The sequence below is a fragment of the Poecilia reticulata genome, chromosome 3 (genome assembly GCF_904066995.2).
Source record: "Poecilia reticulata chromosome 3, P_reticulata-male-v2, whole genome shotgun sequence".
Lineage (NCBI taxonomy): Eukaryota > Metazoa > Chordata > Actinopteri > Cyprinodontiformes > Poeciliidae > Poecilia > Poecilia reticulata.
The window spans coordinates 36,057,435-36,069,934 of record NC_088832.1 but is presented as its reverse complement, the minus strand read 5'-3'; the positions used below and the strand labels follow the sequence as shown (position 1 = coordinate 36,069,934).

Below are 12,500 nucleotides of genomic sequence, written 5' to 3'. Positions count from 1 at the left end.
CTGCGGCGCCATATTTTACACACAAGTCTTCATGTATAAAAATGAAAATGTGAATAAATGCAAACCTTTGACCTGCAGCAGCAACACAAACTTTATCTGGACAATAAACTGCAAACCTGAATTATTTGGACCAGGAAGCATCAAACCTGATGCTTTTCATGATTTTAGTGTTTAAACGATGAAACTGAACCACATTTATCCTCAGACAACAACACAAAACAAACTCCAGGAAGATGAACCTCATTTCATTCTGACTGCAGAGGAAACAGCTGGTCAGCAGATGGACCCACCAGGTTCGGTTCTGATCAGGAGACGATCAGGTCCAGCAGCAGCTGGTCCAGGTGAGCCGCTACCTGAGGAGCTCTGATGGAGGATTGATCACTGATCAGATGGATCTGATGGTTGATCAGCTTTAGATCCATCCAGACTGATCATCCTGGATCTGAGCAGAACTTGGAGCCCAGCGGTACCGGTACCGGTCCAGCTGCAGCCAGTGGAGCCGCCCGCTTTGTGAAAGAGCCTTATGGACAGAAAGCATCTCTGAACATGAAGCTGCTGCTGCAGCAGGTCTGACCTGGAGGCTCTGCTGCTGCAGCAGGTCTGATCTGGAGGCTCTGCTGCTGCAGCAGGTCTGACCTGGACGCTCTGCTGCTGCAGCAGGTGACTGGCCTCTGCTGCGCAGTTGACCTGGAGGCCTGCGCTGCAGCAGGTCTGACCTGGACGCTCTGCTGCAGCAGCAGGTCTGATCTGGACGCTCTGCTGCAGCAGGTCTGACCTGGAGGCTCTGCTGCAGCAGGTCTGACCTGGAGGCTCTGCTGCAGCAGGTCTGACCTGGAGGCTCTGCTGCTGCAGCAGGTCTGATCTGGACGCTCTGCTGCAGCAGGTCTGACCTGGAGGCTCTGCTGCAGCAGGTCTGACCTGGAGGCTCTGCTGCAGCAGGTCTGACCTGGAGGCTCTGCTGCTGCAGCGGGTCTGACCTGGACGCTCTGCTGCAGCAGGTCTGACCTGGACGCTCTGCTGCTGCAGCAGGTCTGACCTGGACGCTCTGCTGCTGCAGCAGGTCTGACCTGGACGCTCTGCTGCAGCAGGTCTGACCTGGAGGCTCTGCTGCTGCAGCAGGTCTGACCTGGAGGCTCTGCTGCTGCAGCAGGTCTGACCTGGAGGCTCTGCTGCTGCAGCAGGTCTGACCTGGAGGCTCTGCTGCTGCAGCAGGTCTGACCTGGAGGCTCTGCTGCTGCAGCGGGTCTGACCTGGAGGCTCTGCTGCTGCAGCGGGTCTGACCTGGAGGCTCTGCTGCTGCAGCGGGTCTGACCTGGAGGCTCTGCTGCTGCAGCAGGTCTGACCTGGACGCTCTGCTGCAGCAGGTCTGACCTGGAGGCTCTGCTGCTGCAGCGGGTCTGACCTGGAGGCTCTGCTGCTGCAGCAGGTCTGACCTGGAGGCTCTGCTGCTGCAGCGGGTCTGACCTGGAGGCTCTGCTGCTGCAGCAGGTCTGACCTGGACGCTCTGCTGCAGCAGGTCTGACCTGGAGGCTCTGCTGCTGCAGCGGGTCTTGGTTCTAAATTTGTCCGTTTTAGTTCTAGAGTGAAAACTACTCAGTGTTTCATACATGAGGCTCCTGGTCCAAAAGCAACAACGTCTGTTTATCAGAATTTAAAAGCAGAACATTTGGACTCATCCAGGTTCTACCTGGTGGATTAGATTCATCAGGTTTACAGATGGATGCAGCTGAATATCATCAGCTTAACACTGAACGTTTATCCCATCCTGCCTGGTCATTTTACCAATTGGAAGCAGACTAGAGAACTGGTCTGAGCACACAGCCCTGTGGTACTCCACTGATAGCCCTGGAGTGTGAAGAAGATTCATCATGAGCAAACTACAAGAGTCCAACCTCGTTTCTGAGAACCGAGGCCAGGTTCTGGCCGGAGAACCAGCAGGTCCAGACCTTCATTGCATCGTCTGAATCTAAACTCCGTTTAGTTGTTACTCTGATGAGATGATGGCGGTTTTCCAGCTTCAGCTCTGAAGATCAGTGATGTATCAGTGAAAGAATCTCCTGCCTCTCCAGATTCGCTCAGACTTTAGAAACTGGTTAGAAACTTTAGTGCCTTTATAGTCTTTAAAGTTTTTGAATATCTTTAATGACAGCAAACTGATTTGACATCCGTCTGTTTTTAACTGAACTGTTGTTCTCTGGACAGGGCTCCTGCTCTGGGCGCTGTGTCCTGTTTCTGGCCTCTTAAGGTGTAATCTGAGCCCCTGCTCTGTCCGGTTCTGTCCTTCAGCTGCTCTGTAATCCTGTTAGCTCTGTAATCCTCCCACTGCGCTCACATTCCTGTTAGTCTTTCCTCACCGCGCCTCTGTGGGATGCTGCTGGGACCCAACTGAACTGTTCAGGTAGGACAGGATACCCTAAAGATCTGACCTGCACCCCAAACACCAAACTTCCTCCTCCTCTAGACCTCACCCAACTACTAAACCTACATATCTGAGCCCTCCCAACTGCCAGACCTACTCCTACACACCCCAAAGTCCATCCCAACCATCGGACCTACTCCTCTAGACCCCCAAAGGCCAAACGTCCTCCTCTAGACTCTCCAACCCTCTGATCTACTCCTGAAAACCCTCAGAAGACCAGACCTTCTCCTCTGAAGCAGTGGTTCCCAGCCCTGGTCCTCTGGACCAACTGTCCTGCATGTCTTAGGTGTCTCCTGGGTGCCACACACCTGGACTAAATGAATGATCAACAGGATGGGTTCCCAGGGGACCAGGGTGGGAACCACTGCTGCAAACGCCCTTTCCCCAACCTTTCACCTCCTGGCTGTTTAGTTTCATTTTGAACCGTGACTCGGTCTTCCAGGACTCGCTTGGAGCAGATTAATCGGCTGTTTGTTGACCAACCTGCTGACTGAGCGGGTAAACAGTGACTGACCACTTCTCTCTGGCTAACTCGGCTCACTGACTGTCCTGTTCACTTCTGGACCAGCTCAGAACTGGACCGAGTCACAGGTTGTATGTCGACCCATCGAACAGAAAGACTCGGCGAGAGACAAGCTGGCCAACTTCACGGCCGGCTAAACGGATAACACACACTGGGGAGTGAAAGTGACAAACTGGGCACCAGTTTAAATGTTTGTATTGGTGTCCAGTGGCCTCCTGGGGAGGATTAGGGTCGAGACCAGTCAGTTCTGATTGGGTCTGACACTCAGCCGAACGAGATCCAAACACCATTAAGCACAGAACAGGGAAGCCTGGAGGAGATCAGGCTAATTATTCAGTCTCCATCTGTTACCGGACCTGGACTCACTTCCAGCCGAGTTACTCCCTGAACTGGATCCCAACGAGACTCACACCTCCGTCCCCATCAGAACCAACAACAGAACTAACTTTCCCTTCAGGGGAATGTCTAAAACGTGCAAGACAAAGTCTCCTGAGGACCGGAGACTGGGACCTATACAAGGCACCAGGTCCCATGAAAACCAGAGCTAGAGAGGTATTCAAGACTCCCGCTCCACAAGAACCAACATTTAGAGAGTCTTACGGGTCGACCTTCCCTTTAGTCCAGAGACTGACCTGTACGGGACACCACGTCCTTTAACAGCCACAGTTTGAGACCCATACGGGTCAACATTTCCTTTGGTCCGGAGTTGACAGCTCCACACAGGAGGCAACGTCGCTCCCTCTCCATTCATTTACGGTGAGTCTTGCCTGTTCAGGCGACACCCAAGTGACCGGACAAATTCATGCATGTGAAGTTTCAAACTAATCATCCAGACCATGGGCGTTAGCGGAGCAACATCTCTATCGCTTCCTGGGTTTCACCCCAAGGCTTTCGCCTGTGACTTGTTGCTCACCGCGTGTCGATGAACAAGTCTTCCAGTAACCAGCTACCGACTCGTATCGGTCGGGTGACGGCTGTTTGTGTCTTCCAGGATGTTGAGCTGGGTGGTTAAAGTCGTCCCCCAGCCGCCTGAACTTCCATCCAAAAACACTGAAGATGCCAAGGAAGGAAAACCAGAAGCGGCCCCGCCCCCTGCACCAGTAAGCCACGCCCCCAGTGGTCACATGTTTCTCTCCATACCCTGGAATCTTTCAGGTTTCACATTTATGAAGCATTTAGTGATGATAATCATTAAACTATTTGTCCAGAACGGTTGAAGCATTGTAGTAATGACTAGTGATCAGGAGTTTGTAGTTTTCCAGACTTGTTGTCTCTTCCAGCCCGGAGACTCGCTGGGTTTCCAGAGTTTTGAACTCAGACGTTGAGCAGCAGGAGGAACATGGCTTCCCTTTTAAAACTTGTTTTTGTGTTTTGAACAGGAGAAGAAGGTGACGTTTGAGGATGAGTGCAAGAAGGACGGTAAGATCCCTGGAGCATCATGGAAACTGACTCAGTTTTCTTCCTTCCACTGAACTTTCCTTCTGCTTGATCAACAGCTGCAAAAGCTGACAAACTGAATCAGGAAGTTGAGTCGTCTGCAGGGAACGGGTGAGTCCAGACGGGTCCGCTTCCCCTCAGAGGGACCCATCTGGGGAAGATAGCTGAAGACATGAAGTGGTTTATTGTCTTAGTTCTGATTCTGGTGTTTCCCGTCTTCAGTCCGGCTCCAGGGATGCTGACCTGGATCAGCAGCGCTCTCCCGCTACCGGCGCCACCGGCCAACCAGAACCAGGCCAGCTCCACTGCCAAGGTGAGGACCAGGCGCTGGACCTGTGTCCGGTTCTGCAGAAAACACTGACCCAGGTTCAGGTTCTGCTGAACCGAGAATCAGATTATGAATAAAACTCGGAGCTGGGACCTGGAGGAAGTGCTGACTGGATGGGGTTCTGTAATCTCTGAAGAACGGTGGTGTTTTGACCCAGAACGTCTCCTGATGTTTCTGTTTCCTCTCTCTCTTTTCCGCCTCAGGAGGAAGCAGCAGCCAGGTAAACACACCTGAGTGTGAATCTGGGTCAGATCCGTAAATCTGAACATTTCCATGTTGGGTTTTGGGTCACAGAACCAGAATAAAGCAGAGGGGGTTTGGCTGTTAGGCTCCACATGTTCTGAATCAGTTAGAAACAGGAAGTGACTTAAAGGTAGAAGAAGCCGACGTGATGACGTTTCCTGTTCTGTCTCTCAGCAAGCCCGACGATGAGTGAGTAACCTGCCAAATACTGAGCTGCTTTTACAGTCAGTAGCTGCCACGATGCCAGATAGTGAGCTGCTTCATAAAGCAGTCAGCAGCCAGGATGCCAGATAGTGATCTAGCTGGAGCTTTGGCGCCCCCTGCTGTCCAGTTTGACCCGCGTTTCCTCCGCAGGAAAGGGATGATGGCCTGGATCTCTCAGGGTTTGGAGAAAGTTGTTCCTCAGCCCGAACTGAGGAGCAGAGAGTCGACGGCGGCCGAGCAGCAGCTTCAGGTACGTCCAGGTTTCCCTGTCTGCCGTCACATGTGACGTCATCGATGACGCGTTTAGCTCTGAAAACCGTGAACCGGACACTACATGAAACATGGCGACAGTTTGGGAGCCGTTGTTGTTCCACACTATTATTTATTAACAGCAATAAATAATAAATAGTTTTTTTATTGAACCTGTCATGAGAGGAGAAAATGGAGATTAATGTTTCAAAGTCATTTCAGCACATTGTCCATTTATTTATAATTATCATTTTAAAACTAAACATTTAATTAGCTAGCCTCAGGCTAAATAGTTTATTTGGAGCTAAAAGTATTTAGTTTGAAAACTGAATATTTGGTTTATATAGCTTACTAAATATTTATTTTGCTCAATAAGTATTTGTCTTTAAACTAAATATTAGGTTTGAGCCTACATATTTACTTTACAAATCAAAATCTATATAATGAAATATTTAGTTAGCATCTAAGTATTTAGCTTATTTAGCTTGCTAAGTATCTGTTACTGTTGTAAAGATTTAATTTAACTAAATCTTTAGCTTGAAGCCAAACATTTAGCTTGCTGAGTAAATACTTAGTTTGAACCTGTGACATTTATAAATGAGTGAATCAGATGGTGAAAACATGACTTTGGAAAAGTCGTAGTTTCATCTCAGGACAGACTAAATGACTGATTCTGTTAGTTGTTGGCTGGTGACTTTACCAGCTGCAGCTTCCTCAGCTGTGATGCATTTCATGGAGGTTGAACTGTTTGCTGGTCAGAGAATCCTGGGAACTGAGACTCCAGCACCTCAGGTCAGCAGTGCAGCGATCTGAGACCAAACAGGATATTTCTATCAGCGGTTTGTAAATGAAGTCCTGCTAAAATCTCCAGGGAGTTTCAGGGAAGGAAACCAGCGGCTGATTTCTGTCTTTTCACCTGCTGGTGGTTTTGTGAGTTTCTCACCTGATTTTGCTCCTGCTCAGGTGCAGCAAGCAGCAGCTGCAGCAGGTGAGCATCAACACATCGTAGTATTCCTGCAGCTGGAAGCTGATGTTGCAACACGTTCCCATGTCTGACCTGCAGAAGCTCAGAGTGCCGGGAAGGAGCTGGAGCCGGCGGACCAGGCCGCTCCACCCAGGTCAGTTAGCATCACAGTTAGCATCACAGTTAGCATCACAACTGTTTGGCTGATTGGTTGTGTTTTTGTTTTTGACTGGTTTTGGTAATTAGATAAGTTGTTTGTTGGTTAGTTGGTTATTTTTCAAAATTTGTTGGTTGGTTTATTGCAGTGTTTCTCAACCTTTTTCGGGCCAGCGCCCCCCTAGCCTTTATCCAGGTCCCTCTCCGCCCCCCACCAAAGAATTTGCAGGCTACTTTGCACTGACAATTATTTTATTATTAATGTTACTATCATTATTGTCGATGTTTTGAATCGGCGCACCGATTATGTTTCCCCTACACTTCAGCCCCTTACGCTGCTTCACCTCGCGCACATAACGGGGTAAATGTAGCGAGTTTTACCTAAATGTATTGGTGTCTGGAGGAGGCAAGTGTATGTTTCTACGCTCCTTCATGTGTGTGTGTGGGGGGGGAGAGGGGGGACCCATTTATGTTTTCGCATCCACCTGAATAATGTGTAGTTGCGCCCCTGCCCATGACATTTCAACAATATTATTTTACCTTTTATCTAGAAATAGTGTCTGTTTATTCTTGCCATACAGTCTCTGTATTAATTATTGCTCGAAAGGTCTTGCCATACCAGTTTATTCCTCTGTATTTACTTTAGTTTCTTAGTTTATTCTTGCATTTTGTTCTTCATTCATTTCCATTTAGTTTCCTTTGATTAGTTTTATCCTCTCTTGGTTTATTGCTATGTCCACTTTAGTTTCTTTCCTGTTGCTACATTTATTTTATCGTTTATTCACCATCAGTAATCTTCACTCATCACCTGCTGCGCCGCCTAATCGTCATGTTTCACATCATGTGTTGATTTTTCACTGTTCAGCGTCGGATTCTCTGTTTTTATTAATTCACATCTAATCTAATAATTCACATCTAGTTCGTCGCTCCGTTTTATGTCCCGCTTCTCCTGTTTCAGAGTTTTGCACAATGTGCACGTCTTTTTTTAACCCCTAAGATGCAGGGCGGTGGGGAAGCGTATCGATGGGGAAAAGGCAGACTGACATAAACCTTTTAAAACAATGGAAACAATTTCTGCATTCTGATTATTGAAATGTAAAAGTGCTGTGTTGTTCTATCACCCCCGTTTCATACCAAACCACTTACAGCTCCGTGTTAACGCTATAAAATGAACGCTCTCTATCGAGGTATCACCATGGAGGGATTTCTTTATTTAAATGGGTTCATTTTTCAGAGGGATACACAGTGAGGGCATCGTGATTTTAGTAATTACATGTTTATAAGAGCGATTTTCTGTTGTCCTTCCATGGAAGCGGGCAGCTTTCAAACGGAAATAAAACACTTTTTAATATAAGTTGCTGCTTTGACATGATCACAGAACTGCCAAAACATATGTAGCTACATAAATACCAGACAAAGTGAATCACAGCAGCGTCATCAGCCGGTGTAACACTGAACTGATGCGGAGCCATGAAGCTACAAACACTGAATAGAAGAAGAGCTGCCATCGATACTAAAGTCTAAACTGGTATTGTTGTGCATATAAGGTGTAAAGTTTACCTTCGACCAAACGCCCCCAAAGGCATCCCAGCGCCCCCTTTTGTAAAAATGTCTGCCAGCGCCCCCTGCCGTCCTCTGAACGCCCCCTGGGGGGCGGTACCGCCCACGTTGAGAACCGCTAGTTTATTGGTTTATTGATTGACTATTAGTTGATTTTGTTGCTGGGTGGTTGGTTACATGGTTGTTCTGTGGTTGATTCCCTGCCTGAGTGTTTAACAGCAGAGGATCTTTATGTCAGAAGAACTGACCTACTGATCCTGTAAACGTGTGACGTATTTTTCTCCCAGCGTGATGGACTGGATCAAACACGGCATCGTGAAGGTGGTTCCTCAGCTGGAGAGCCTCCCAAAGACTGAAGGAACCAGCAGGTCTGAAGCTCCGTCCAAAGGTTAGTCCTGGTTGTGATGATGGCTGATGCCAGGAAGAGGAGCTGTACTGAAATATGTGTGCTTCCTTTGGAATGCCACAGCGCCCCCTGCAGTTCCTCCTCCGGCCACCAGACCCGCTCCAGAGACAGAGTGAGTCAGGGTTTTTGTTTTCACTCCTGTTGGTCGGCTTTTCGCCTGGATGTTTGATTTGTATTTTCAGCAGAATAACTCATATTCCAGGATTTCACCATTGCTTTTGACATTTTTTGCAATTAATATCCCTGATTTTCTGGTGCTACTTTTGAGGTATTTGCAAGTTATTTTGCTAGATTTATTTCTCATTAAACCTCCGAAAATCTACTTACAGAAGAAAAAAGATGAAAAACGATAACAGGTGAAACACAAACATATTTGTTCTTAACTCGATTTTCTTGACTCGCCACATCAACGCTGCCACCTGCAGGTGGGAGTTAGCATCACTTAAGCTCAACGTTTTGATTGATTATTTTTGTGGACAATTTGCAATAAACATTTAATTATGAATGGACATGAAAACATGTGGAGCTGATGATTTGTTGTGAAAAACTGAAGGAACAAGCAGAATGATAGATGTTGACTTTATGTCTGTAAAAAGATAAACGGAAGGATTTCATTTCAAACTTCCTGCTTTTCTTTCATTTATTCAGATCTGCAGAGGAACCAGAGCAGCAGCCAAAGTAGGTGGAGATAGAGGAGGTTTAAACTTAAAGATCGTTAGGGAGAGGATGGATGGATGGATGGATGGATGGATGGATGGATGGATGGATGGATGGATGGATGGATGGATGGATGGATGGATGGATGGATGGATGGTCTGTTGGATGGATGGATGGATGGTCTGTTGGATGAATGGATGGTTGGTCGGATGGATGGATGGATGGATGGATGGATGGATGGATGGTGGATGGATGGATGGATGGATGGATGGATGGTCTGTTGGATGGATGGATGGATGGATGGTCTGTTGGATGAATGGATGGTTGGTCGGATGGATGGATGGATGGATGGATGGATGGTCTGTTGGATGGATGGATGGATGGATGGATGGATGGATGGATGGTCTGTTGGATGGATGGATGGATGGATGGATGGATGGATGGATGGATGGATGGTTGGTCGGATGGATGGATGGATGGATGGATGGATGGATGGATGGATGGATGGATGGTCTGTTGGATGGATGGTTGGTCTGTTGGATGGATAGTTGGATGGATGGATGGATGGATGGATGGTTGGTCTGTTGGATGGATAGTTGGATGGATGGATGGATGGATGGTCTGTTGGATGGATAGTTGGATGGATGGATGGTTGGTTGGTTGGTTGGTCTGTTGGATGGATAGTTGGATGGATGGATGGATGGTTGGTCTGTTGGATGGATAGTTGGATGGATGGATGGATGGATGGTTGGTCTGTTGGATGGATAGTTGGATGGATGGATGGTTGGTTGGTTGGTTGGTTAGTCTGTTGGATGGATAGTTGGATGGATGGATGGATGGTTGGTCTGTTGGATGGATAGTTGGATGGATGGATAGTTGGATGGATGGATGGATGGATGGTTGGTCTGTTGGATGGATAGTTGGATGGATGGATGGTTGGTTGGTTGGTTGGTTGGTTAGTCTGTTGGATGGATAGTTGGATGGATGGATGGATGGTTGGTCTGTTGGATGGATAGTTGGATGGATGGATAGTTGGATGGATGTATGGATGGATGGTCTGTTGGATGGATAGTTGGATGGATGGATGGTTGGTTGGTTGGTTAGTCTGTTGGATGGATAGTTGGATGGATGGATGGATGGATGGTTGGTCTGTTGGATGGATAGTTGGATGGATGGATGGATGGTTGGTCTGTTGGATGGATAGTTGGATGGATGGATGGATGGTTGGTCTGTTGGATGGATAGTTGGATGGATGGATGGTTGGTTGGTTGGTTGGTTAGTCTGTTGGATGGATAGTTGGATGGATGGATGGATGGTTGGTCTGTTGGATGGATAGTTGGATGGATGGATAGTTGGATGGATGGATGGATGGATGGTTGGTCTGTTGGATGGATAGTTGGATGGATGGATGGTTGGTTGGTTGGTTGGTTAGTCTGTTGGATGGATAGTTGGATGGATGGATGGATGGATGGATGGATGGATGGATGGATGGATGGTCTGTTGGATGGATGGATGGATGGTCTGTTGGATGGATGGATGGTTGGTCGGATGGATGGATGGATGGATGGATGGATGGTCTGTTGGATGGATGGATGGATGGATGGTCTGTTGGATGAATGGATGGTTGGTCGGATGGATGGATGGATGGATGGATGGATGGTCTGTTGGATGGATGGATGGATGGATGGATGGATGGTCTGTTGGATGGATGGATGGATGGATGGATGGATGGATGGATGGATGGATGGTTGGTCGGATGGATGGATGGATGGATGGATGGATGGATGGATGGATGGTCTGTTGGATGGATGGTTGGTCTGTTGGATGGATAGTTGGATGGATGGATGGATGGATGGATGGATGGTTGGTCTGTTGGATGGATAGTTGGATGGATGGATGGATGGATGGTCTGTTGGATGGATAGTTGGATGGATGGATGGTTGGTTGGTTGGTTAGTCTGTTGGATGGATAGTTGGATGGATGGATGGATGGTTGGTCTGTTGGATGGATAGTTGGATGGATGGATGGATGGATGGTTGGTCTGTTGGATGGATAGTTGGATGGATGGGATGGTTGGTTGGTTGGTTGGTTAGTCTGTTGGATGGATAGTTGGATGGATGGATGGATGGTTGGTCTGTTGGATGGATAGTTGGATGGATGGATAGTTGGATGGATGGATGGATGGATGGTTGGTCTGTTGGATGGATAGTTGGATGGATGGATGGTTGGTTGGTTGGTTGGTTGGTTAGTCTGTTGGATGGATAGTTGGATGGATGGATGGATGGTTGGTCTGTTGGATGGATAGTTGGATGGATGGATAGTTGGATGGATGTATGGATGGATGGTCTGTTGGATGGATAGTTGGATGGATGGATGGTTGGTTGGTTGGTTAGTCTGTTGGATGGATAGTTGGATGGATGGATGGATGGATGGTTGGTCTGTTGGATGGATAGTTGGATGGATGGATGGATGGTTGGTCTGTTGGATGGATAGTTGGATGGATGGATGGATGGTTGGTCTGTTGGATGGATAGTTGGATGGATGGATGGTTGGTTGGTTGGTTGGTTAGTCTGTTGGATGGATAGTTGGATGGATGGATGGATGGTTGGTCTGTTGGATGGATAGTTGGATGGATGGATAGTTGGATGGATGGATGGATGGATGGTTGGTCTGTTGGATGGATAGTTGGATGGATGGATGGATGGATGGATGGATGGATGGATGGATGGATGGTCTGTTGGATGGATGGATGGATGGTCTGTTGGATGAATGGATGGTTGGTCGGATGGATGGATGGATGGATGGATGGATGGATGGTCTGTTGGATGGATGGATGGATGGATGGATGGATGGATGGATGGATGGTCTGTTGGATGGATGGATGGATGGATGGTCGGTTGGATGGATGGATGGTTGGTCGGATGGATGGATGGATGGATGGATGGATGGATGGATGGATGGATGGTCTGTTGGATGGATGGATGGATGGATGGATGGATGGATGGTCTGTTGGATGGATGGATGGATGGATGGATGGATGGATGGATGGATGGTTGGTCGGATGGATGGATGGATGGATGGATGGATGGATGGATGGATGGATGGATGGTCTGTTGGATGGATGGTTGGTCTGTTGGATGGATAGTTGGATGGATGGATGGATGGATGGATGGATGGTTGGTCTGTTGGATGGATGGTTGGATGGATGGATGGATGGATGGTCTGTTGGATGGATAGTTGGATGGATGGATGGATGGATGGTTGGTCTGTTGGATGGATAGTTGGATGGATGGATGGTTGGTTGGTTGGTTGGTTGGTTAGTCTGTTGGATGGATAGTGGATGGATGGATGGAT

General features: G+C 47.9%; 1 protein-coding gene across 6 annotated transcripts in view; it reads left to right on the top strand.

Annotated features, from left to right (window-relative positions):
- Nucleotides 1-1,519: 1,519 nt before the first annotated feature.
- cngb1a (cyclic nucleotide gated channel subunit beta 1a) overlaps nt 1,520-12,500 on the top strand; it is a 45,575-nt gene continuing 34,594 nt past the window's right edge. For 3 of the 6 annotated variants that reach the window (XM_081605688.1, XM_081605687.1, XM_081605684.1), the window contains exons 1-13: nt 1,520-2,398; nt 3,934-4,042; nt 4,322-4,361; nt 4,439-4,490; nt 4,602-4,692; nt 4,911-4,927; nt 5,125-5,139; nt 5,305-5,404; nt 6,367-6,391; nt 6,467-6,521; nt 8,371-8,471; nt 8,553-8,601; nt 9,138-9,167. In XM_081605688.1, the coding sequence (XP_081461814.1) occupies nt 3,935-4,042; nt 4,322-4,361; nt 4,439-4,490; nt 4,602-4,692; nt 4,911-4,927; nt 5,125-5,139; nt 5,305-5,404; nt 6,367-6,391; nt 6,467-6,521; nt 8,371-8,471; nt 8,553-8,601; nt 9,138-9,167 (683 nt within the window). In that variant the 5' untranslated portion in view covers nt 1,520-2,398; nt 3,934. Of the gene's footprint in view, nt 2,399-3,568; nt 3,699-3,933; nt 4,043-4,321; nt 4,362-4,438; nt 4,491-4,601; nt 4,693-4,910; nt 4,928-5,124; nt 5,140-5,304; nt 5,405-6,366; nt 6,392-6,466; nt 6,522-8,370; nt 8,472-8,552; nt 8,602-9,137; nt 9,168-12,500 lie in introns of those variants that run through there. The other 3 variants (XM_081605685.1, XM_081605686.1, XM_081605689.1) reach the window with 3 other exon arrangements.